The 24,134-nt window shown below is 33.0% G+C and overlaps 2 protein-coding genes across 2 annotated transcripts; both read right to left on the reverse strand.

Moving 5' to 3' along the window:
- Positions 1-467: 467 nt before the first annotated feature.
- Positions 468-3,770, reverse strand: LOC132057265 (L-type lectin-domain containing receptor kinase VIII.1-like). The gene is made up of 2 exons (XM_059449782.1): positions 1,579-3,770; positions 468-1,171 (listed from the first exon to the last, which is right to left on the reverse strand). Exons 1-2 carry the CDS (start codon positions 3,215-3,217, stop codon positions 699-701), a joined length of 2,112 nt encoding a protein of 703 aa, XP_059305765.1. The 5' UTR covers positions 3,218-3,770; the 3' UTR covers positions 468-698.
- A 4,991-nt stretch (positions 3,771-8,761) lies between these two features.
- On the reverse strand, positions 8,762-12,048 carry LOC132057266 (peroxidase 21). The gene is made up of 5 exons (XM_059449783.1): positions 11,907-12,048; positions 10,947-11,095; positions 10,514-10,702; positions 9,637-9,802; positions 8,762-9,301 (listed from the first exon to the last, which is right to left on the reverse strand). Exons 1-5 carry the CDS (start codon positions 11,986-11,988, stop codon positions 8,895-8,897), a joined length of 993 nt encoding a protein of 330 aa, XP_059305766.1. The 5' UTR covers positions 11,989-12,048; the 3' UTR covers positions 8,762-8,894.
- Positions 12,049-24,134: the final 12,086 nt, after the last annotated feature.

Consider the following 24,134-nt stretch of genomic DNA (forward strand, 5'->3'; position numbering starts at 1 on the left):
CTAGCTAGTCACTCTTCCACAAAGACAACTCACCCTACCAAGATCAAGAAAAGACTCCAAATGATTTTTGTATTGCTCCATTAATCCTTTCATTTTATGCTAAGACGTTTGACTATATAAAAAATTTCAGAAAGATAAAACTTTTAAAACTTGTTGAATACATATTTTTGTAGCCATAAAAGAATAGTCTGATCCACAAAATATACAGCGTTCACACAAAGTTTAGGGAAGGGCTGCACCCTGACTCCCCAAGGGAGGGTGTAACGTACACACCTACCCAATAAGTATCATTATTTCACGACTTGAACTCATGATCTATAGATCATACGAAGATAATTTTTTCGTCGCTCTAAGGCTCTCCCTTCTATGAAATTATGTCATAAGAACAAAATAGAATATTTCAAAGTTAAATTATTTCTAAATATAACACATTCATTGAGAAGAAAGAATATCACATAAAATGGAGCATCAGAAGTACATTAATAATGCACACATTCTTTTTTTAATTTGAACAAAAAAGAGGATTTTTTTTGGAACAAGTCCAAAAGCCCCTTTTGATATGGGCATACAATTATATATATTTTAAGGTTATTTTGTTACATACATATAATAATAATAAATTAATGAATCTATGAACAAAAGGCACAACAAAAAGATGACAAAAAGAAGCCATCCAAGCTTCTTTCTTGATTATTGAACTAGACTAGGTCCATGCCACCACCATTGAAGCTGATTTCAGATGAAGAAGTTGAAAGTGTGATCATACCATTCAAATCAGAAACACTATCTTGCAAAGTCATTAGCAAATGAGATGTGCTGAAACTCATTGATGGCTTAGCCCTTGGTACAATTGGAACTTCAGCCTCACCTACTAGCATTTGCACCACTCCCCTCATTGTTGGCCTAGCCATAGGGTCAGGATGTGAACAAGCCAAACCAACTAAAAGAACCCTTCTCATTTCTTGTTCATCAAACTCACCACTCAATCTTGAATCAGCTGCTGCTAGTAAATTCCCATCTTTGTGCAATCCCCACACCCACTCAACCAAATTGCTATTGAGTCCAAATTTCCCAACCCCATTTGTTTCTTTATCAATTGGCCTCCTCCCACTAGCCACTTCAAGAACCACTGCCCCATAGCTAAAGACATCAGTTTTCTCAGTTGCTCTACCTGTAAAACAAGTATCCTTTGCCATCAGTCATTGAATGATAAATAACTACAAGTGACGGAGGCAAATGATTTAAACAACGGAAAATCAAAATTTTGAAAAATTATATCGGGAATGACCAGATATAATTTGATCATTATGAACAAATTCAAAATCTTTATAGATAGAAGCCAATCATTTCTTTTTGATAACCGTGGTGTCCGGGCCAACTTGCGCGCACCTCGACTAATTCCACTGGATACCAGGTAACTCTATCCACTAAGGCTAGGACAGATAGGAAGAAATCACCTAGTATTTTTGTCTCTGATAGAGCCAATCATTAATTCCGATACATAAATCGGTTAACAACAGAACAACAAAAACTTTGACTAAAGAAGGGCGATTCCCCTAAGCAATTGAAGGGCTCTACCTGTCAACAAGTATTCCGGTGCCAAGTACCCCATTGTTCCTGCTGCTACTGTTGCATCAGGTGATTTGTCATGTTCAATTTGCCTTGCTAGTCCAAAATCTCCCAATCTTGCATTGAACCCTTCATCCAACATAATGTTACTACTCTTAACATCCCTATGAATGACTTGATTTTCACATTCTTGATGTAAATATGCTAATGCAGAAGCAACCCCTAACAAAATTTTCCTCCTATGTGACCAAGGAAGTACCATTCTCGACTCAAATAATGCCTTATCAAGACTACCATTAGGCATCAAATCATAAACTAACAAGATTTCACCTTTCTCATGACACCATCCTTGTAGCCTAACAAGATTTCTATGCCTAAGTGTTCCAATTATTGATAATTCAGACAAAAACTCAGCTTTCCCTTGTCCGCTATGACTACACCTCTTTACTGCAACAATTTCACCAGTCTCACTCAAAATCCCTTTATAAACTGTCCCAAATGCACCATGCCCTATAATTTTACTCGAATCGAAACCTTTCGTCGCGATTTTAAGCTCCTTATAGCTGAATTCCTTAGGCATTTTTATAATATCACATCCCAATTTAATCTCAGAACTCTTCACATTCTTGAACTTTTTGGAGTATAACCAAATAAGCACTAATGTAGCAAAAGCTAGAAAAAATGCACTAGCAGTTACAACTCCAACAACAGCCCCATTCAATACTTTCTTGCTGCTACTTCTTTGCACTGCATTGGCACTACCACTAGACCCCGCCGGAGCTATTTGCTCCGGCGGAGGGGACTTAACGGGGTTTACATCCGCCGTGGGGTTCATTAAACTAGCCGTTGGTGGCGGCGGGGCGGCAACCGGAGATTTAGGGTTAGGGTTTGTATCAAATGATGAAGTGAAACTCCACCATTCAATACTATGAATCTCAGTACTCCCTTGTGTTGAACCAGAAAACCCCACAAACATAAAATCATTAACATACTCACTAAGATCAATAACAACTGACAAAAATGGTTCTTTTGGCTTTAAATTAGAATAACTAACAAACACATTCATTTTTTTCATTGAACCTGAATAATCAATCCAAGAATTAACCAAATCACCACTCTTTAAATCAACACCAATAGAATCAAGATTACCAACTTCACTTGAAACCATTGAATTTAAATCCAACCCCACATGATTTCCATTAATATCTTTAAACTCAACATCCATAAGTGTATCAAACTCAACTGCAAAACCAAGATTACCATTTTGCCCTCCTTTTGCATCCATAATTCCCAAATAACCACCTGAATCACCAACTGACACGTCATCACCCGTGATCACAAAAGCTAAACCACCACCAATTGATGAAGGGTTTAAATTACTAACAGAGAATGAAAAGAATGTTGAAAAACTTGCCGGAAAATCAAGATTTGGTTGCCGGAATGACACTGGTTTTGAATATAATACTTTTCCGGCACCGGAATTTGGCACGGACAAGTCACGTGTCAATTTTATTGTATTGTCACCTAAATGAGCATCACCTAATAACTTTAAACTACTTAGAGTTAAACCACCAAAATCAAACTCAGTTGTAGCTATAGATAGTACACTAAAACACAACAATACTATGAGTAATAAGTAAATCTCCATAACAAAAATGTAAAAAGAATGTGACCCTTTTTAGATTTTCACTAGAATAACATAAATTCAAGAGAAAATTACATCATTGCTGGATTTTTGAGAAACCCCATTACAGAACACTGATCAATTGTCTGAAAATTTGATTTTTTTTTTGCTCAGAGAGAGAAAAAAAAAAGGGTCTTTTTTGGGCATAAAGTGTAAAAAGAATGTAACCCTTTTTAGATTTTCACTAGAATAACATAAATTTAAGAGAAAATTACATAATTGGTGGATTTTAGAGAAACCCCATTAGAGAAAACAGATCAATTTGGTGAAAGATAGAATTTTTTTTTGCTCAGACGAGAAAAAGGGTATTTTTTTGGGGGATAAAATGTAAAAAGAATGTGACCCTTTTCAGAATTTTCACTAGAATAACATAAAATTCAAGAGAAAATTTAGTAAAAAGTATGTAGGGAAAGTGGGAAATTTGAGCAGAGAAAAGTGTGAAAGAAGAAGAGAATCCAAAGAAGAAGACTGGTCAAGACAGAGAGGTAGCGGTTGGGAGACACGTGTTTGTTATAACGGTAATATTTTCCATGTAAAGACACTTTTTTTTTTTTTTATTTGGTTTATATTTCTTGCCCATGTTGTGGGTCCTATGTATTAGTAGTGGACTAGGGGTACTAAGAAATATAATAGATGTAAAATGAAATGATGATATATGAAATATTAGATGGACGTCAATGCAATGCAATACAGTAATTTAACCTGTACATATATGTTTCGGATGGAATCTTGACGTCTCGGCAGTCATGATCCACGGGGACTCATGGCGTTCATGTTACAGTTTTAAAGTCACCGAGTGTAGATATATTTTAGATTTTATAGCAAATACACAATACATGCATGTAGTTGTATATGTTGATCTATTTCTTTAATTGATTTAAATGATATATGTGTCTTGGTTGACAACTTGGTGATTTTAGGTAATCCAGCGCAATTGTATGTGGGCATACACATGATTTTAGCTAGTTTAACGCAAGTACGCAGTTGTATGCGCTGATACAATTTAAACCATAGCTATTGTATGTACCTGTAGCTACGTTTCGTAAATATACAAACTATAATTATGTTTCGTAATTAAACTCTAAATTATATACGACGATTTTGATTGAATATAGAGTTTAAAAAAGATTTTTTAAAACAAAATTATAATATAATATAAATTATAAATACTTATATGAACTAAAATTATTCTTACATATTAAAAAATATTCTTTGTTTAATAAAAAAGAAAAGTATATTATATAATGGATAGCAATTTTGGGGTGTCAATAGTTTGATTCAGCTGATTATTTTATAAATTTATATCATATCATTTGATATCAGTATGATACGGTCAATTTTTCATACTTTTTGGAGAGAAAAAAAGTCATAATTAAAAATTTAAACACGGTATAATGTGTGATGTTTCATTGCAAAGGACTTCAGTAAAAAAAGTATTTATACTGTTTCAAAGGTGATTAATTAAGAGGACATAAACGAAGACCAAAATAAAATCTATCCCAGCATTCTAAATATAACGGACGTGTACTTTAACTGACTTTTGGAGGACAGAAAAATTTGATGTTACAAATGAATTGATGACCGTGATAAATTTTATGCCACTTTACTGTGGATTCTGTGTTAATGGCTCAAGTTTATATCTGTGCAACAATAAATTTCGTGCTTAAAAAGACATGATAATAAACTAAGTAATAAATACAATATTTTCTAAAAATTTCTCTGATTCGTGAACAAGTTGCTTTGATCTCGAATGCGTAGCATTTGATTTGAGTTCGTTTTTGATCTTTGAATGCTTGAAGTTTAAGTGAAAAGCTTGAGTTCGTTTTATTAATCTTTGAATGCTTGAAATTAAAGTGAAAAGTTTGAGTGCTTAAACACTTACAGCTTGTTGAAAAATTTGTGACCTTTATTGCATCTTATTGTCAATTCTGTTCTTTTGAGTTTTGGTGCTCTTAAATGAGAGATGTGACTCTTATTCATTGGTGTGATCTTGAATTTTGGGTGAAGTAGCATCGAAGAAAGGCTCATAGGCCATCGGGGTTGCATGTTATTTCACATATACTACTTTTCACACATACAACTTTTCACACTGGTGAATTATATTGATTGCACTATGTATTCTTTTGATATTCCCATTAATTTGCGTTTTAAAAGAATGTAGTGCTCTAAAAATGTTTTCTTATATCAATTTTTTTTTTTATATAATTATTTGTTATCTAATACTTACTAGCTCGAGTAATTCAGAATTGCACTATGTAAGATTCGTTAAAGAAAAGGACATTCCCTACTAAAAGCTTCTCCTCTTTTCTCAAATTTAAATTTAAGTTATCCAAGAGCTAGATGAGATATACTACCTGCAGGACAAGTTTATATTAGTTAATTAGACTCATGAAAAATCCCTTTAAATAGAAGTCATGTGTTGGTTCCAATAGTTGGAGATATATGGGGTCCTCCATGTCGAGTACTTCAATTAATATACAAGGTTTAATTTCTTAATCGTACTTCTTAAGATAATTCATTCCACTTTAAATCTTGTTTGCTTTCAAAGATTCATAAATATTTTTTTATATGTATATAATAAAATTCGAATACCAGGACAATAGTCGAACACTTTACTTGGAAGTGAATTATTGTTTTTACCAACTTCTGCAATTTTCTCACAGTTATCCTTATGGGAATATTTTACTACTATCTTTTATGTTTGTCCACATATATATAAACTTAATCGCACTTATATATAACAGCGTCTAAAATTGAATCTCACGAGTGGAGTGCAAGGAAGGATACGTAGAGAGAAATATTTTAGGTATCATAAATACGCGAATTAAATGAAAAATATATATTTTGCATATACACTTTTTATCGCTTGATCACGATTAAGTGATATGCATTTCACTTTGATTTATTAATTCTTAAAGTTAATTATCCAATTATATATAAATACTCAATACAAATAAGTATTTCCTGACGAGTTCATAGGAACAATCGCCATCTCAACAAGAAAAACAGCAATTATGCTTCATAAAGTAACATTCTAATGATACAAGATCAATATTTTTGGTTTAGTTTCGGTGGGTGGGAAAGGTGATGATAATGATCGTCAAATTAACATCCTGCTGTTAATATACAGCAAACTACCTAGTTTAGACATAATTAACTATTAATTGTACGTTACATGGGCTATTTTCTTCATTTGCTATATTTTCTTCATTTGCTTCTTCTATACGTAGAGACTATACAAGTTAATAACATCTTTGATTCTTTGGGCTAGAATTAGAAAAAAAGAAAACAAAGGAGAACCACTGATGGTGGTTAAATGACTACACAAAAAAGACAGCACTATCCCAGTGGAAAATAAAAAGAAGTTAAAATGGTCAACAAGAACGATAAAAATAACAATAATAATTGGATATAATTCACATAGATATAATAAGTCTTGTTTGAGTTTGTACTTAATTTTTTGACTCTGGAAGTCCTACTAATTTAATGAGTTTAGAACAAAATAAAAATATCTTCACAATTCTATTGAACGCGACATGAGTAGTGTATTATGACAATCTTTCTCTTCTAATATTATATTAAATGTTCAATTGTGATCCTTGTTTTGTACTACTATAATTTCACTATACGACATTTCGCTAAAGACCTTGTTACTTTTAAATTTTAATTTAGTATAGATAGATTTCAGTTTCACTATACGATATGTGTCTTTCGATTTTTGAGAAAAGAATAGGGAAAATATCACTGAATACTCGATCCTAAAATGAAAAATATTTATCCGCCCAATGCTCCTTCTAAAGTAATTTCACTTCTACCCCTACCGGTTGGAAATATTTGCCGATATATCCTAAGCCTACCCACTTCCTCCATATATCAAAATGGATATATTTATATATCACGATGGTATCATGAAGGTCTAAAGAAGGGCCCAAGCTTGATCTTAAGTAATCTTAATCTCAGATATATTTATATATCATGATAGTATCACGGTCCTGAGGAGTGTATTATTGAAGGACTGAAGCAGTTCTTCATGATACTATCACGATATAAGTATATAAGAAGATGGTATCATAGAGTTTTTTTTTTCAAGAAAAGTGTGTCTTTTTGAATAAGTGAACATGATCATCCATAATAGCATCTCTACATATATTTATATGACCATGATGATATCATGGAGGGCTAAGAAGAAGAATTTGAAGCATCTTTAATGATATATACCGAATATATTTATATACGTGATGGTATCATGGAGAATGAAGAAAGGATGAAAAACATTTTTTTTGATAATCTATCTCGGTATATTTATATCTGTATGGTATCATAGCGAGAAGACATCTCGGATAAATATTTTTAATTTTTTTAATTTTTTTTGAGAATACAAAAATAATAAAAAATATGGATGAATAATTATTTTAATTTGAGGGGGCATGCGCGATCTTTCCCAAAATAATACCCACGAGGAAGAAGAGAATTCTCAAATGCACACTTTTGAGTGTGAAAGGATCATAATTAGAATAGGCCCACAGTTAGGTTATTGAGCTGGATTTGTCTCATGGGTTGATTATGGTCATGTATTGTCTCCTTCTAATGTCCAATCTCACCGTTATAGAGTGGGTTGGCAGAACTGGAGGCCCAAGTCAAGTCCTTACATTGTTTTCCTCATTGGTCCACTTACTCTTATGGAGAAACAGAAGAAGGAAAAGAGAATCACAAGATCTTTTTTATTCTCTATGTAAATCCCTCTTTACCTCCAAAGTGTATTGAAAAAGATTTCATCTCGCAGGATGTGCCGTAATGGTCAATGAGGTGGGTGAAAAACTGAAATAAGATTTTAAATTTTAATGGAGGCAAAAAATTATGGGTATTTGCTTCCATCTTCCATAGTCTTGGTCTGACAAGTTATGCAATATCTGAGTTGCTGGGTAATAGTAGGCAGAGGCGCAACTTTGAGTTTATATATTCTGAATTCTAGAAAAGGCACTTTACCGGATCCTATATAAAATATATTTTTTTGACAAAAATACATTATTTAGGCCAAAGCTACTTGTCAAAGTCATAAGGCAAACTATAGCTCCGCCCTGATAGCAATACCCAATGAAGAAGGAAACACAAGTTGGCAAAACATAGTACACTTCACTTGACCTGTATTATTAATACAAACCTGAAGATGCAACACAGCAGATAAAAAAGAAACAGAACAATGCAACCATATTACATTTTCCAGACAAAATGACCTCACAAGACCTTTTTTTTTAAAAAAATAAAATAAAAATAAAGTTGAAATATTCCTCTTTACCTATAAGTTTACAGGAAACTAAGTTCCTGTGCGCTCAAAGGTGTGAATCTAGAGATCAGAGTTCAATTTTTCCTCATCTTCCATAGCATTGGTGAGAAAAGTACGCAATAATTGAATAAGTGGGACGTAGTAGGTACCCGATAAAATGGTCAAACACACTCAAGTTAACCCAAACACCACCACATTCATCAACCCATAAAATAAAAGAGACAGAACAAAGTAACACACTTATAGCAACACTTAACCGGATTATTATTTCACTTGAAGATGCAACACAACAAAAATAAAAGCAAGAGAACAAAACAATACAACCGTATTACATTAACGTCCGCTGGTAAATAATTTTTAAGCACTATTTACATAGCGGCACACCTTTCTAATTTCACCTTGATCTCCCGTAAGTGGATTGTTTTCAGACAAAATGCGTAGAGCCCTTGCAAATTGATCATGAAAATAGCCATTATCAGCAGCCATTTTCTCCACAAAAGGAGAAGTATTTGGATCAGTAACCAATTCTTGGTCTACAATTAATAGCCCTTTGTTGCTCAAAATGTTCTTGTAGTACATATTGTCTAATATCATTGGAGTTTCACGATCATTTCTTGAGTATAAAACCTCCTTCGGGTTGGGATCCGGCGTTGGGCATCGGCCTTTAAGGTACTCAGCGTAGTCAGGGTCGATAGTTGGATCGACTGTTGGGTAAAGCCTGTGGACTAAGTTTACACAATGAACTCGCCCTACAGAGTGAGCCCCTGTATTTTCATGTACATATATAAGGTGGTTAGTAGCCAATTTAGGTTAACTGATTAAAAGTAGTGGTAAATATCAAATGCTAAAGCTTTTTTAATATATAAATACGGTAATTGGATAGAAGTGCTAAACCTAATACTTTCACCGTTTCAATTTTTGTGACATGCCCCTCATTTTTAGTGTGTCATTAAAATATGAACTTATGCTAACACATTCAGATTGTAATAATTGGCTTACGGTAATGAAATTGTCCATATATGAAAATTAAGCCCTTTATTTTGTTTTATAAATGTAGAAGAGTTTGAAACGTTAAACAAAATTTTGAGAGATGATTTACCTAGAAGAGCAACTGTTCCTTCAGTATCAATACCAATTGATTGGAATTGAGAGAGCACAGATGACATGGAATCATTGTGGTTAGGAATGTAATTCTCAACTTCTGCTAAGTAACTCTCTTTGCTGTCTTTCCTCCCTGTCCTCATTTCAACACGTGGCCCTCCTAACTGTGACACAATTGAACAAATTATAACTAACTTCTATAAGGGAACTGACTCGACAAGTAATCAATTACTCTATCAATAATCCTTTCGTGGTTACATAAAAAAAATCATTGTCAATGTAGTTTCTCACACAAGGTTAATGTTAAAGGGCCAGAAGAGGCGAGTACTATAGTGTGAAAAAACTTATACTATCAGGTCTGTTAAAACGTAACTGTACATATAATCGTCAACAAAAAGATGATTTAGCAACTTGGAAAAGACATAGGAGTATTAATTACCTGTTATAACATATTAAAATACACTACATTGGTAGTATAAAACTTCTTTGCACTGTTTAGTGTAGTGTTTCACCCAAAATTAATGTTAAAGGGACGGAGTGATGGATTTACCTTCTATATACCAATCGTGTAAAAAGAAAAGTTTAAAACTATTAGATCACCTATAAGGCAACTATATATGGATGATTGTCCATAAAAAGATGGATTAGTAACGTTAAAATAAGATAGGATGGGGGTGAGTTCTATAATGTAAATTGTTTTTTGTTACTATCAGGTTACCGAAAACATAACTACAACTAATCATCAGCAAAAAGATGATCAATTAGTAACCTGAGAAAGATAGGTTGATTAATTGTTACGACAAATTAAACTACACTGATAATGTTAAAAATTCTTCACACAATCAGTATATATAAGTTAAATTTGATGAACTTACCCAGCGAAGACCATCCCTTGCAGAAAGAGCAACAATATCAGCACAAGAAACAGTGTTTGGACATTCACTTTCAAGTGCCTGTTTAATAGTCTCTATATACTTAAAATTCCTCATCCCAAAATTCCTTGGAGATTCCTTCTCTGATTCCTGCCCATTTGCTGTGTCCAAATATACCGATGCATCACATGACTGCAACGACAAAAACCATATTATTTAAATTGTCAAGGGATCTTTATATAAATAGCCGGTTGGATTTACTGTTTACTTTTCTTAATCGCTATACATAAACTATACGCTGATTATATATGGTTATACACATAGTATACATGAATTATACATATATTCTATATCCACCAACTATTTTTAATTTAAATAATTGGGCGTGCGATTATTTAGATTAATTCTTCATATATAATTATTAATTATTAATTACCATAACCATGCAATCATGAAAGAGATTTCTGATCCAAGAAACTGCTGTATTGCCATGCTTGTGGTACAAGGTTGCCACTTGTTCTTTGATGATCTCCTCAGCTCTTGGGCAACTCTTTGAGTAGTAGTTCAGTTGGAGCTCACTTCTTACTGAAATTAATTAAGACTTAGCTGTCAGTATATATGAACATAATTACTCGATATCTGTAATGATAAGAGATAATAAGTACTTTGTGGAATCAGTTGAGCCGCATAAATTTAGTTCGACACAATTTTTTTTAAAAAGTGCTTAAGTTACGTGGACTGACAATATATAATATCTTTAATTACACCATCAGGTTAAGTTGCAGACATCAACATGTATTCCCTCCCTTTGAATCCATATACCACAATTTGAGTTGACATGGAGTTTAAGAAAGAAATGAAGATTTTGGAGACGTGTGATCTAAACATGCTATACCATTTATGTGGCTGTAGAACCTTTGAAGTTTGTGGCCTTAAACATGCTATAACTCTATCATTTGTATGGTTGGGATAAAAGTAAAATGAGAAGAATATATTGTTTCCATATTCAGAAATTTCATTCATTTTAACAAAAATGTGTCACATAAACTTAAATAAAAGCAGTAACTTTTTATACCAAGCACGATATGATACCCCAAAAAATGAAATAAATAACCTACTATAACCGATTAAATTGCACTAACGGTAAAAAAATCTTTACTTTGTACTTAAAAGATATAGATTTGTAAACAAATGTCTAGTCGAAATTTGAAATAAATAAGATAGCTTATAGTAAAATTTAGATATAGATTTGTAAACAAATGTCTATTCAAAATTTGAAATAAATAAGATAGCTCATAGTAAAATTTAGATATAGATTTGTAAACAAATCTCTAGTCAAAATTTGAAATAAATAAGATAACTCATCGTAAAATCTTAAGGTAAAGGAGAGAATTACCATAATGAATTTGAAGAAGTAACGGTAATAACAGAAAGAGAAATCTTGAGGACAAGCTGAAATGATTGTACTTGTTGGCCATATCTCTGATGTAGTGAAGTCTTGTACTTTGCCGAATATTTTGCTCAATTTATATAGCAAATGTTTTTCGAATTGTGTACTATTTTTGAAGTGGAGGAGGAATATTGGATTTCAATTGAAAATTTGTTCTACTAATTTATTAGCAGCCAGCCAGCCACTATGTTGGACTTCTCGGCCAGTAGTTGTAGTCCCACTGAAAGAATCTGTACTTCATCACAATTTTTAAAACAACAATAATTAGAAAGATAGACAGATTGGTTTAGCACACAATATGATTATGCTGCTGAATGTAACTTTATCACTTCGACTAATAGAAATATGCCTTTTTTGAAATGCACTAGGGTGAAAATTTATTCGTATTCAGTGTTTACAACAAGACATATAACAGATGTAAGACATGTGTTTTAATATATATAATTATCACGTAATTATGATTAAATAATATGTACTCTCACTTAATTTTACCAGCTTGCTAAATTATTTGATTTGGTGTAAACACAAAATTGCAGTATCTCTAATCTCGATTTGAATTATATCTAGAAAGATCCGTTCTCAGCTATTTCATGTTGCCTAGTAGAAATGTGTGACTATCTGAAGTGAATTCTCTCTTTTGTAATAGATGCCACTCGAACTTGTTGTGGCCCATCGACTATGAAAGTGATGGCCGAAACACAACAGCTACAGAAAACCCTTCTTTTAGAGGAAACGAATAAAGTGGAAAGAAAAGGACTAAGCATTATGATAAGCCAATGTATTATTAAAGTGTGTGGCTATCTCACGTAAAAAGTTGAACTGCTAAAGAAGGCATAGTTTGTTTGCTTGATTATATCATCTGCATGCCCTTTCATATGCTACCTTGATTCCATTTATGGGTCAAACACTTAAAATTTAGTCTCTATATTGTGATGTACAATTAATTAATCTTTAAACCAAAAAAATGAGAGCAAAACTTTACATTAATTGAATCTAATGAAACAACTAGATTTTTGTATAACTCGAGAGTGATCTTTTTGTTGGTTTCTCTACTATGATCTAATTAAAGTTTCGCTCTAATTTGAAGGTCCAATTAATAGTCTAGAAGAGAAATAAAATATTCTTAACTTAAAGATATGATCAACCTCACTAATAATGCCTCCTAGTCAACCTCAACTATAGGCATAAGTGGACCAACTATTCTTTTCAATATCGGTGGCAATTAACCATTTATGAACAAAAAATCATTGAACAAAGTTTATGAGTTATTGAGCACGCGAAACAAATAGACATAAGGACCACTTCGATAGAGGGTGTTATCTTAACTTTAACATCACAAAATTACAAGTTGGGAACTTTGTGTGCTATGACAAAATTGCACTTTTGTCCTTTAAACTGGCTGGTCTTTAATTTTTGTCCTTCAAAATCGAGTTGGGCATAAATTTTTTAAGAGCGCAGGACATAATTTGTGAAATATTATAATGTGAAAATATAAATTTATGCCCCGCGAAAAAGTTATTTGCTTTGAGGTGTAAAAATTAAAGACCGACACAAAATAGGGGCAAAAGTGCCAATGACCGTGTGCTATTCCCTCCCCAGCCCCACCAAGCCTCTCGACTTTAACCAAGTCGACAGCCTCTAATCAGTCTAGTATATGTTCGAAATTACCTCGGGTCTCCATTAAACACGACCCGGGGTCTCCATTAAGCACAACCTAGACCTTTTATTTTTAATCGGGCCTGTGCAGACCGATCTTTTGTTGCTCCGAGTTGAAACCGTGTCTATTGATTGAAGCCTATAATCTAACCTAGTGATGAAGCAAGGTGTCTTCTGATATCCTTTCGCGGAAAAATATCCTAATTTAAGTGTGGAATTATATTCAATTTAAAAATATAAATACTTACTAGATAAATGTCTCTAGACCGATACAGCTTGAATATAAGGTAAATATCAATTTGAGATACAAAATAAAGTTGTAAAATCCGTGTAGTCTTAGATCTAAACCCTATTACAAGCTGAATAGTGATAATACATGGATCACCACTTATATAAAATTATGTGTGCGCCACTGATGTAACACTTCCTCTATGGCCTCATATAGCTAGGAACAAAAATTTGTTCATTTTTATTTGAGTTTTGGGTGGGGCGGTTCATGTGCAATACTGAGTACTTGGTGTTTATATAACAAGTAATTTGAAATTTGGATTCCTTTGTCTCTCCTTAGTAATTGGTGGTTAAGTTATAAATTGAATGAAAAGCATCAGTTCTCATCCACTCCTTTAGCCTTTCAGCCACAAAAAGTGCTAGCTTCTTGCAAATTAATTAATATATTCTCACTTGTGGTGCACACACTAAGATTAGTGGCAAAAATTATTACTGTATTAATTAGTGATGGGCTAGCTATTTCATTGCACTCATATTTCTAAATATAATAATATAATCCTCTAATTATCTGCATTACTACGACTAATCAACAAGAGATCGTGCTACTTGTAGTCCAATTAAGTATTAGCTATGATTTAAGGATTAGTTAATGTAATGGAAGTTTGTAATTTTTTGTTAAAGGAAGAAGAAAAGAGGATTGAAGTATTAAACTATCATGCATGACATCAAAAAAGTAGAAATATGTTGTTTAGGTTGTTGAAAGAAGCTTTTGGCTTCTACTAGTAATTAAGTTTGGCTTCTACTAATAATTAAGTAAAATTTGAGTTTAAGTTCCGTGTGTTGTCAGTGTTTAAAATTTGATATAGCAATCAAGGAAAAATAAAATAAAATACAATAGTCGATTCCTGATAATCTAACAATATTTAATATTGTCAGTGTTTATTAAGTAAAATCCATTTAGGATATTATATGACCATGTCATTTGGGAAGTAATTAAATCATCGGACTGCAACTTGTCTACTTTATGGTTTTGTCACGATCCAAGTCAATTATTATTGTGATGACAATCTTTTCAAAAAAATAATCTTTTTTATTTGTCTTTTGGCCTAATTAAGGGAGGATAGGTGAGGAAACACATAAATGGATCAGTTTGTGTTCTTTTACCTAATAATATTCCTATTTATCCAAATATAAGTACAATTAAATGACAAGATTAGCTAATCAAGAGAAAATAATCATATAATCTTAATTAGCACTAACAGATGGAGTATTAGAATTGCAGTCTCGTGGTTACAAGTTCACTTTACACCATTGAAGTCCATGACTCAAATTTCACTAACACTTTCCATCGTTCTTTTTCCTTTCCTTTCCCTTATATATATTGAATTCGCTCCAGAAACAATTCTTGAAAAAGAAACAACACTAACCTATATAATGCAAATCAAGCAAAAAACAAATTCAATTGAATTTGAGTTAAAAGAACATCTAAAGAAATGACCATGTATATTATAACAAGTGGCTGTATTACTCGAGAGGAAAAATATAATAGAAAAAAAATAGAGGAAAAAAGATATAGAAAGCAAACCTTCAATGTTGTAAGACAAAGCAAAAGGAAATTGTAGAAATTGTATTCTTCTTCTTCTTTACGAGAAAGGAGACTTTGAAGCTTATTATACAAAGGTGTCTTGTGCCACATCCATTTATAGAAGATTGGCTTAGCTTGGTCAAATTATCTAAAATTGATTTTGATTTTTATTAGTTTTATAAATTCCAGTTATTTTATTTTCGTTAGATAGGACGACCAATTATAGACAACGCATTAAATGATACTCGATTATTTGTTTATTTATTTATTTATTTATTTATTTATTTTATGAGATCATTATTTAGGGTTATTTTTCCTTTTCTTTTTAAAATTAAAATGTATGAATCTCTGATACATACATATTTGATTACTAAGATATTTTCTCTAACTCAATACTAGGACTGTTTGTTTTCATATTATCTACGTTTCTATCTTTCGGTTTTATTTAAAAAATTAATAAATACAGCATTTATGTAAAATAATCTAAAAATATCAGAGAAAATCTGAATTATACAAGCTTCTTTACTACTATTAATTTTTCTTTATAAAATTAAAAGCACTTTCAATCGTATTGAGAGATCAACCACGACACAGACGATATTGATTGAACAAATCTCACTGGGACGAATATTACATCACATGATTTTCTAAAAGGCATGATAAAATAGAATAAAAAGGAATATCAAAGTCAAAATTTAGAGGGTATGCTTCTTATGGCTACTTCTTGGATATCTCTTTTAATTCGACTCTCTTTATTTATTTATTTTTACCTTTTTTTTTTTTTAAAGATTTGTGATGTTGTAGCATTCCTTTATAGGAGGCGATATGAGAAAGAAAAAAAAGAACATAGTTTAGGAAATATGAGAAGAAATTAGTGGTTGCAGTAATTGTTGTGATAGTACTATTTAAACAAATGGATAAAATAGTTATAAAAGGTCATTTTAGGAGGAATCGTCTAAATGATTTAAAGGCTTCACAAATGATTTAATTGAACCAAATCTAGAGCAGATAAAAAAGGTCAAAATATTGTTTGACATACGAAATGGTACAATTTTTCTCGTCGTTGAAGAATTGTCTCGTTCCTACTCTTATTAATGTTATCAAAGTGATCCGATTTAGCCCTTATTAGCTAACGATGGCAACTAAAACAAAAATTTAGATCATTCTCAAAGTTCAAGGGCAAACGACCTGATTTAACCTAATCTAGTTAGTACAATCAAAACTCTCTATAACAAGATTCGGCATATATGACATATCTCTATAATGATAAGTTTTTTTTAGGCCATTTTTATGTTATATTTTACTTACTATAACAACATTTTACCTATAACACCTACAACCAAAAAACTTTTTTATAACGATCTTTATCAGAAATTACCCCTCATATAATTGCTATCTTTTTTTTTAGTAATATACTAATAGTTAACCATATTTGCAAAAAATAGATAATTTATGATTACTAGTAATAATTGTATAGATTTTGACCAAATATTCAACAATTCAACTCTTAAATTTCCTTCAAGGGAAAGCATTTGGATACTCGTTTGTTGAAAGTCTGGACACAAATCTTCGTTTCAAGCCTTATATCACCACTAAGAGATTGAAATCTACGAAATAAGTTACAATTATAAATTTCTTCCATCAATCTTGAAAGAATTTAATTTTCAAGTAGATTTAAGATGTGTGTCTTAGAGCTTAAAACTTTATACATTCAATGATGAATTTATTGAAATTGTATTAACCTTCTTCAATGTTTAGTTAGTGAAATATGCATATCTTGAGATGTAAAATTTAAATAATTTTTGTTATATTTTATAACGTTAAAAAATAAAAAAACTAGATTTTATACATCTTTTCTGCCTATAACAACCAATTAATTATTTAAATGTCAAATGCTGTTATTGATGTATAACAGTCATTCTATAACGCAAAAAATTTGAACCACGTAACCGTTAGAGAGATTTGACTGTAATTAAAAGGTGGTAAAAAGGGGGAAAAACAAATATAATAAATGGGTTGAGATCCGATCCGGATCCACAATAAAATGAAAACAAACAGGTCCATTTGTATTTCTATAAACTAGTTGACCAACTTAGTTCACGGGATCTGTTTTTCTTCTATTGACTAATATAGATCAATCTTACAAGGTAGCATATATTTTATTTGTATTTTGACTTTTCAGAGCTTGTGCATTAAATCTGCTTTGCATAATCACGTTACATAATTTTTCAACTAGAAGATTTAAAGGGATCGTGAGATATAATGGAAAGAATTCAGAATAATAAAACCAGTATTTACGTGTGCTGTGTAGAAATAAGATGCTTTGCTTTGTCTTTAGTTTTATTTTTTGTCGCTTTTGTTATTATGTGGGTTATATTCTGTCAAAACATCAAAATGACCTCGAAGAAAATTACATGGATGCAAAGAAGGGTAAAAAGAAAAATGACAATACAAAAGCAATATCAAAGCAAAAAATAACAATACAAAAGCAATATCAAAGCAAGAGATTTGTTCTTGAAGCGTTATTTACAGCCGGTCAGTTTAACTATAGGAATTGCCTCCTGCTTATCTACCTACCGTAAACGATTATTAACAAAATTTTGGAATAGGAATGATGATATTCAAAAGGGGTCATTTCCACTTTAGCCCCTATTTTGTATTGTTCTTTAGTTTTTGCCGTTCAAAATCGAACTCATGTCTAGAGAGGCATAAGTTACGCACCATAATATGTATAAGTTACGTCACCTCCCTTAAATAAATTATGCCCCTCTAGACATGAGTTCGATTTAAAAGGACGAAAATTAAAACCAGCCCATTTGAAGGGTAAAATTAAAGGCCAGCCCATCCGAAGGCCAAACCGTGGAATTACTTCATTCAAAGGTCATTGTTCGGGCAAACGATAAGAGCTTCGGCGTGAGCAAAGCCCAAAACGGAATAATCAAATAAATGTTTTGTCAATATCGGGTTGAAATGAAGAACTAATGGTGTTTTCAATACGAATAACATCTCCTAATGAAGAAATTATAGCAGCTCTTACACCCATTGATTTTGCACCTTCTCACATCCCGAGTTTAGAGTTTTCCTCAAGCTCTTTCCATCGCGATTTTCATTCTAATATTTCGATAGAAATCATCATTTCATTACTCGTAGAGTATTCTTATTATTATTATTATTATTATTATTATTATTATTATTATTATTGTGAGGCTGGTCAAATCCTTTAGAATAAATAACGCTTCAAATAGGTGGAAATGGACAAACTAAATTGCTTTGTTTATACGCAATATTATATTGTTTCAAGCCTACGTTTGATAAGCGATGACGCTATATTCGTTTAGTTCCCCCTCTAAGATAAGCCTAGCTATACTTCACCTTTAACAGTTATTTAAAATCTCGTCATTACGTTGTGTCATATTCCTATTTTAATTGTTTTGACAGGCGAAAGGAAACCCGAAATAAAGAGAATGAAAGGAATGCCCATTGAAAATTGAACTTTAATTTATACTTCTACAATGGGATTATACTAATCACCGACACTCCACCCTATTGTCAATGTGCCACTTTTTTTTTTTCCAACTCAGTATTCAATATTTGTATTGGAGTTTCGATTACTGCGAATTGGTATCGTGTAAGGTCCATTTTAAAAAAAAAAAATTCCTATAAAAAATTTCTCTATTTCTGTGACTCCAAACCGAAAGTTTTAATTAAGAGCGAAGTATTACTCCTATGTATTGATGGTCAATGTAGATTAAGAACAGGTGCTATTCTTGACTAAAATGTGAATGGATGAGGATTTAGTTTGATTTTGCATTCTCCTTTTGTTTTATTCACTTTGATTTATCCATATTTTATTTGTTTCAAGAGAATAAAGCTTTAGCTTGACGCATCATATCAATCATGAGCTGTTATCTTCTTAACTTCAATGAAGACTATCTGTAATACTCTTCGATTTAACTCTCAAACTTAAAAACTGATGATAGTTATATTTAAACAATTTTTTTCGGAGACATTCTTCTAATGAGTTTTCTTGGAGTTTCAATGTAATATATAGAATTGTGATCATCCGCTAAATAAAAGTTGTAGAATAGGCTTACCGTGTATGGGCATTTGGTCTAGTGGTATGATTCTCACTTAGGGTGCAAGAGGTCCCAAGTTCAATTCTCGGAATGCCCCAAATTAATCTTTTTATTCTACAGTTTTCTACCCTTGTGAATTATTAATTCTAGGGAAATCTACATAGTGTAACTAATATTTATTAGGTATTTATCATTAGTAGCTATAGTTTAAAATAATTACTATACGTAGCTAACTTTGGGAGCTAATTACAATTCGTATGATTTTGCCCATAAACCCCAATTGGTCTTCTCCCACCACTGGAGTTCCCCAGCCATCACGAAACCAACATGGAGAATGGCACCGTTCTCCTCACCATTAAGTATTTATCAGTCTTTTTTTTGCGCGGATTGCCACTTCTTTTGGGGTGGTCTTTAAATTTTGCCCTCATGTTTGTGGTCTTTAAATTATGCCCAATGATTGCTGGCTTTAATTTTTGCCCTTCGCATTGCAACTTTGAGCTTTCACGCGAAATCATGAGGTTCGAGTTCGAACCCCGCCCGAAGCATAAATTAAAAAAAAAAATGCAAGGCAAGGTTTGGGTCGCGTGTATCAACCGGCATACTCTTGTTAAGGAATTACAAATTTTATGCGGATCCGTTAAGACTTCATGCTTTATTCATGCCTGGCGGAACAAAGCATAAGTATGTCGGGTCCGCATAACTTTGATAATTCCTTTACAAGTTTATGGTACAATGGGGGCATACTTTTAATGGGCAAGCTTTTATGCCGGACCGGCGATAAACTTGTGAAGGAATTATCAAAGTTATGCGGACTCGACATACTTTTTTAAATTTGCCCATAAGGCAAATATGCGGTGCGAAAGTAACTTTGGTAATTCCTTCACAAATTTATGCCGGTGGGGGCATACTTTTAATGGGCAAACTTTTATGCGACCCGAAGTGTATAAACTTGTGAAGGAATTATCAAAGTTATGCGGGACCGGCATACTTATGCCAAGTACGCATAAGGCATAAGTATGCCGGTCCGGCATAACTTTGGTAATTCCTTCCTAAGTGTATGCTAATGTTGATTGGCGGCATAGCGAAATTTAAACTCGCCTTTCGATTTTTTTTTTAAATTTTGACTGCGTGTGGGTTCGAACCTGGAACCTATGGGTTTTAACCGAAGGGCAAAATTTAAAGATTTCAAATATGAGGGGCAAAATTTAAAGACCACCCCAAAAAAGGGCAATTCTGCGAATTAGTAGCTATTGTCACGACCCAAACCGATGGGCCATGACCAGTGCCCGAGCTGGACACTCGTATACGAACCTGCTAGATATAATCAGACTGAAACTAAGGACAGTAAGGAAATTTGTAAAAGCAAGCCATAGACTCATAACGTCACATATCAGAACGAACCTATCTCCCATAGACTCATAACGTCACATAGCAGAATGAACCTATCTCCTGAGGAGTCACAGCTAACCAAAACATAACAAAATATGCAAGCCGACAAGGCTGGCACTATATATAGGAATATCCAAAACGAACTATGTCGATATAGCTGACCAAGGCCCATATACAACCCACACATTTCTATAGACCTCTAAGAGTATAATAGTGAAATAAGACGGGACAGGGCCCCGCCGTACCCCTGGATATGCATAAGTCTATATCAAAGGATCTGTACCAAAATGACTTAGGCTCGAACAATGAAGCTCTCCAAACAGTGAGCGAAGTCTGAGGTGGAGGATCACCAACCGAGTATTTGTACTGCGGGCATGAAACGCGGCCAACAAGAAAGGGGTCAGTACAGAAAATGTACTGAATATGTAAAGCATAAGAACATCAAGTACATATGAATCATGAAAACCAGTATCAATAATTGAATGCATCTGTGGCTAACATCTGAGAATATCTGCATAACTCTATATGACTGAAACTGACTTACGTATGTATGATAGGCATAGATTATAATATAATTGATAGTCTTGTGGAACGTACGGCCGATCCATATATAATATAATAATAATGCGAGAACGTATGGCCCGATCCATATATAATATAATAATATATATATATATCCATATATAATATAATAATCATATATATACCGTAGCCGGCCCTCTAGTGAGGGACTCGGTGAATAATGCAATGAAACTGTGCACGAATACATACCCGGCCCGGGACTCGATGAAATGATGTAATAACGTTATGCACGATTAGAATATCAAGAGCAACCATATACGAACTAAATCATTATCTGAGACTCAATAGAATAATTAGAATGAACTAACACTTGAGAATCAAAGACAACTGTCATGTCAAGTACAACTGAGAACTAGAATTCATTGGGGTCATGTATGTTTATTGTCCGCTCGTTTTATGTAATTCATGCCAAAAAAGAAGGAAGGGATAGCTTTACATACCTGACAATCTACCTAATCACCCAACGTCCACTCCTCAAGTCCGTATGTCTACAATCACGACGATAATATCACGATTAGACCATTTACACCACTTACTATCTAATTTGTATACGAATGGAACTTAATGAAATTTGGGCAACATTTCCTCTATAAACTGGACAATCTCGAAAATCCAATTCAATTGAATCATCAAAAACATCAAAAACAATACCAACCATTATTATACATCATAACTCAAATTCGATTCCATCCATTTAATCCAACTAAAACAAACCCCGATCCATAAATCTCAACAAAGCAACAAACGAGTTTATAACGCTATTTTCTCCGTTCTAATCTGTTAAAACCCTAATTAAACTTATTAACAATGAAAAAGAGACCTTAATCTTACCTTAAGTATGCAGCAACCACGTCAACACTCCTCTTTTTGGCTGATTTTTAGCTCAAACTGAAGGCAACGCGATGCACAACGCTTTTCTCTTCATGAGCTTTGGGATTCGGGGCTCGAATTTTGATCAAAATGGCTTTCTTAGCCTAGAAGTTCTCTCCCTCTCTCTCTAATGTTTTGGAAGCTCCTAGATGCAAATGACCAGCCCTCAAATGAATTTTCCATATATATTAACGTTAATGGGCCTCATGAGCTGAAATATACTCATGGGCCGAAATGTAAATGCTTGGATCGGGTCTCAACTTGCTGCCCCGCCAGCCCAATTTGCATCGTCCATAACTCCTTATCCCAATATCATTTTGATGAGCGGTTTATTGTGTTGGAAACTAGACTCGATGAACTTCATTTTAGGCTTTTGAAACACCTTAAAACTCCTCATATACTAGGAGATATGCCTCCAACAATATGGGCTAAAAATCTGGTTTGAGATTTCTTTGAAGTTGTTCCGATTCATTTCGTTTAGATTCGTTTAACTTCTAATCCTCTTCCAACCCTCATGTAACCTCTTATACATATATATATATATATATATATATATATATATATATATATATATATATACTATACATGTGTCTCGAAGGGTCCGGAGAGTCATCAAAACCTTAAACATAACTAGAGAACTCACAAAGCTTCGACGAAACTCCAATCGCAAAGTATGTTCATATCTTTTGTCCATCTTCTATATCATTACTAATAATCTCAAATACTTTAAAAGGCACTCACATTACCTCGTATACGTACTCATAACACGATTTCAAATCCTTTAGGTTGCCATGTCACCTTGGGATACTTAAGGCAACCATATATATATAACGATATTCTTACTAACTCGATTAACTTTCCTTGAACTTTATTAACTCGTTCATTTTGTCTTAAGTCAAGTAGCACGGACTCTTACGGGGTGTAACAACTATAGTTTAAAATAATTACTATACGTAGCTAACTTTGGGAGCTAATTACAATTCGTATGCTTTTGCCTATAAACCCCAATTGGTCTTCTTCCACCACTGGAGTTCCCCAGCCCACGAAACCAACATGGAGAATGGCACTGTTCTCCTCACCATTAACATTTCCGGCGATGGTGCTACTTCGCCGGTGTATTCTCAGTGATGCTGCTTCAATGATGTTGCCGGCGATGTTGCTGCTCCCTCTGTTTGAGCCGCCGCCATGGAGAACTCCCCGTTGCAGGCGATGTTGCTGAGTTTGCCATTTTCGGCGATGTTGCTGAGTGTATTCTCATATCTTCTCCCTCTTTTACGAGTGTATTAAGATCGGTAACTTACCGGTGTATCTTTATCGGCGATGGATTTCCGGTGGCGGCTCAGATCTGAGCTCTTTTTTTTTTTTTTTTTTTTGTATTTCAAATCGAAGTGTATACATACAATGTATACTTGTGATTGATGTTGTTGTATTCACGAATACGACAATTGTATTTACTTTTTCAAGTTTTTTTTGTTAATTTTTTAGATTGTATTCATATTTTGTAGGGTGTGTTTGTTAATTTTAGGTATATTTATGTTTTTATGTATTAAGTTTTACTTGATGTATTCATGAATACAGCGAGCCCATTTATGAATACATATAGTCAGTTAATGAATACATTAAAAAAAAAGTCGCTGTATTCATGAATACAACGAAAAGAAAAATAAATACAGCGAAACAAAATTGAATACAGAGAAAAAAAAAGTAGCTATGTCATGTAAATATTGAAAATGTAGTTGTGCCCAATTTAAAACCCCTAAATGTTAGTCATTTATGTAAAATGCTCAT

The sequence above is a fragment of the Lycium ferocissimum genome, chromosome 5 (assembly GCF_029784015.1).
Source record: "Lycium ferocissimum isolate CSIRO_LF1 chromosome 5, AGI_CSIRO_Lferr_CH_V1, whole genome shotgun sequence".
NCBI lineage: Eukaryota > Viridiplantae > Streptophyta > Magnoliopsida > Solanales > Solanaceae > Lycium > Lycium ferocissimum.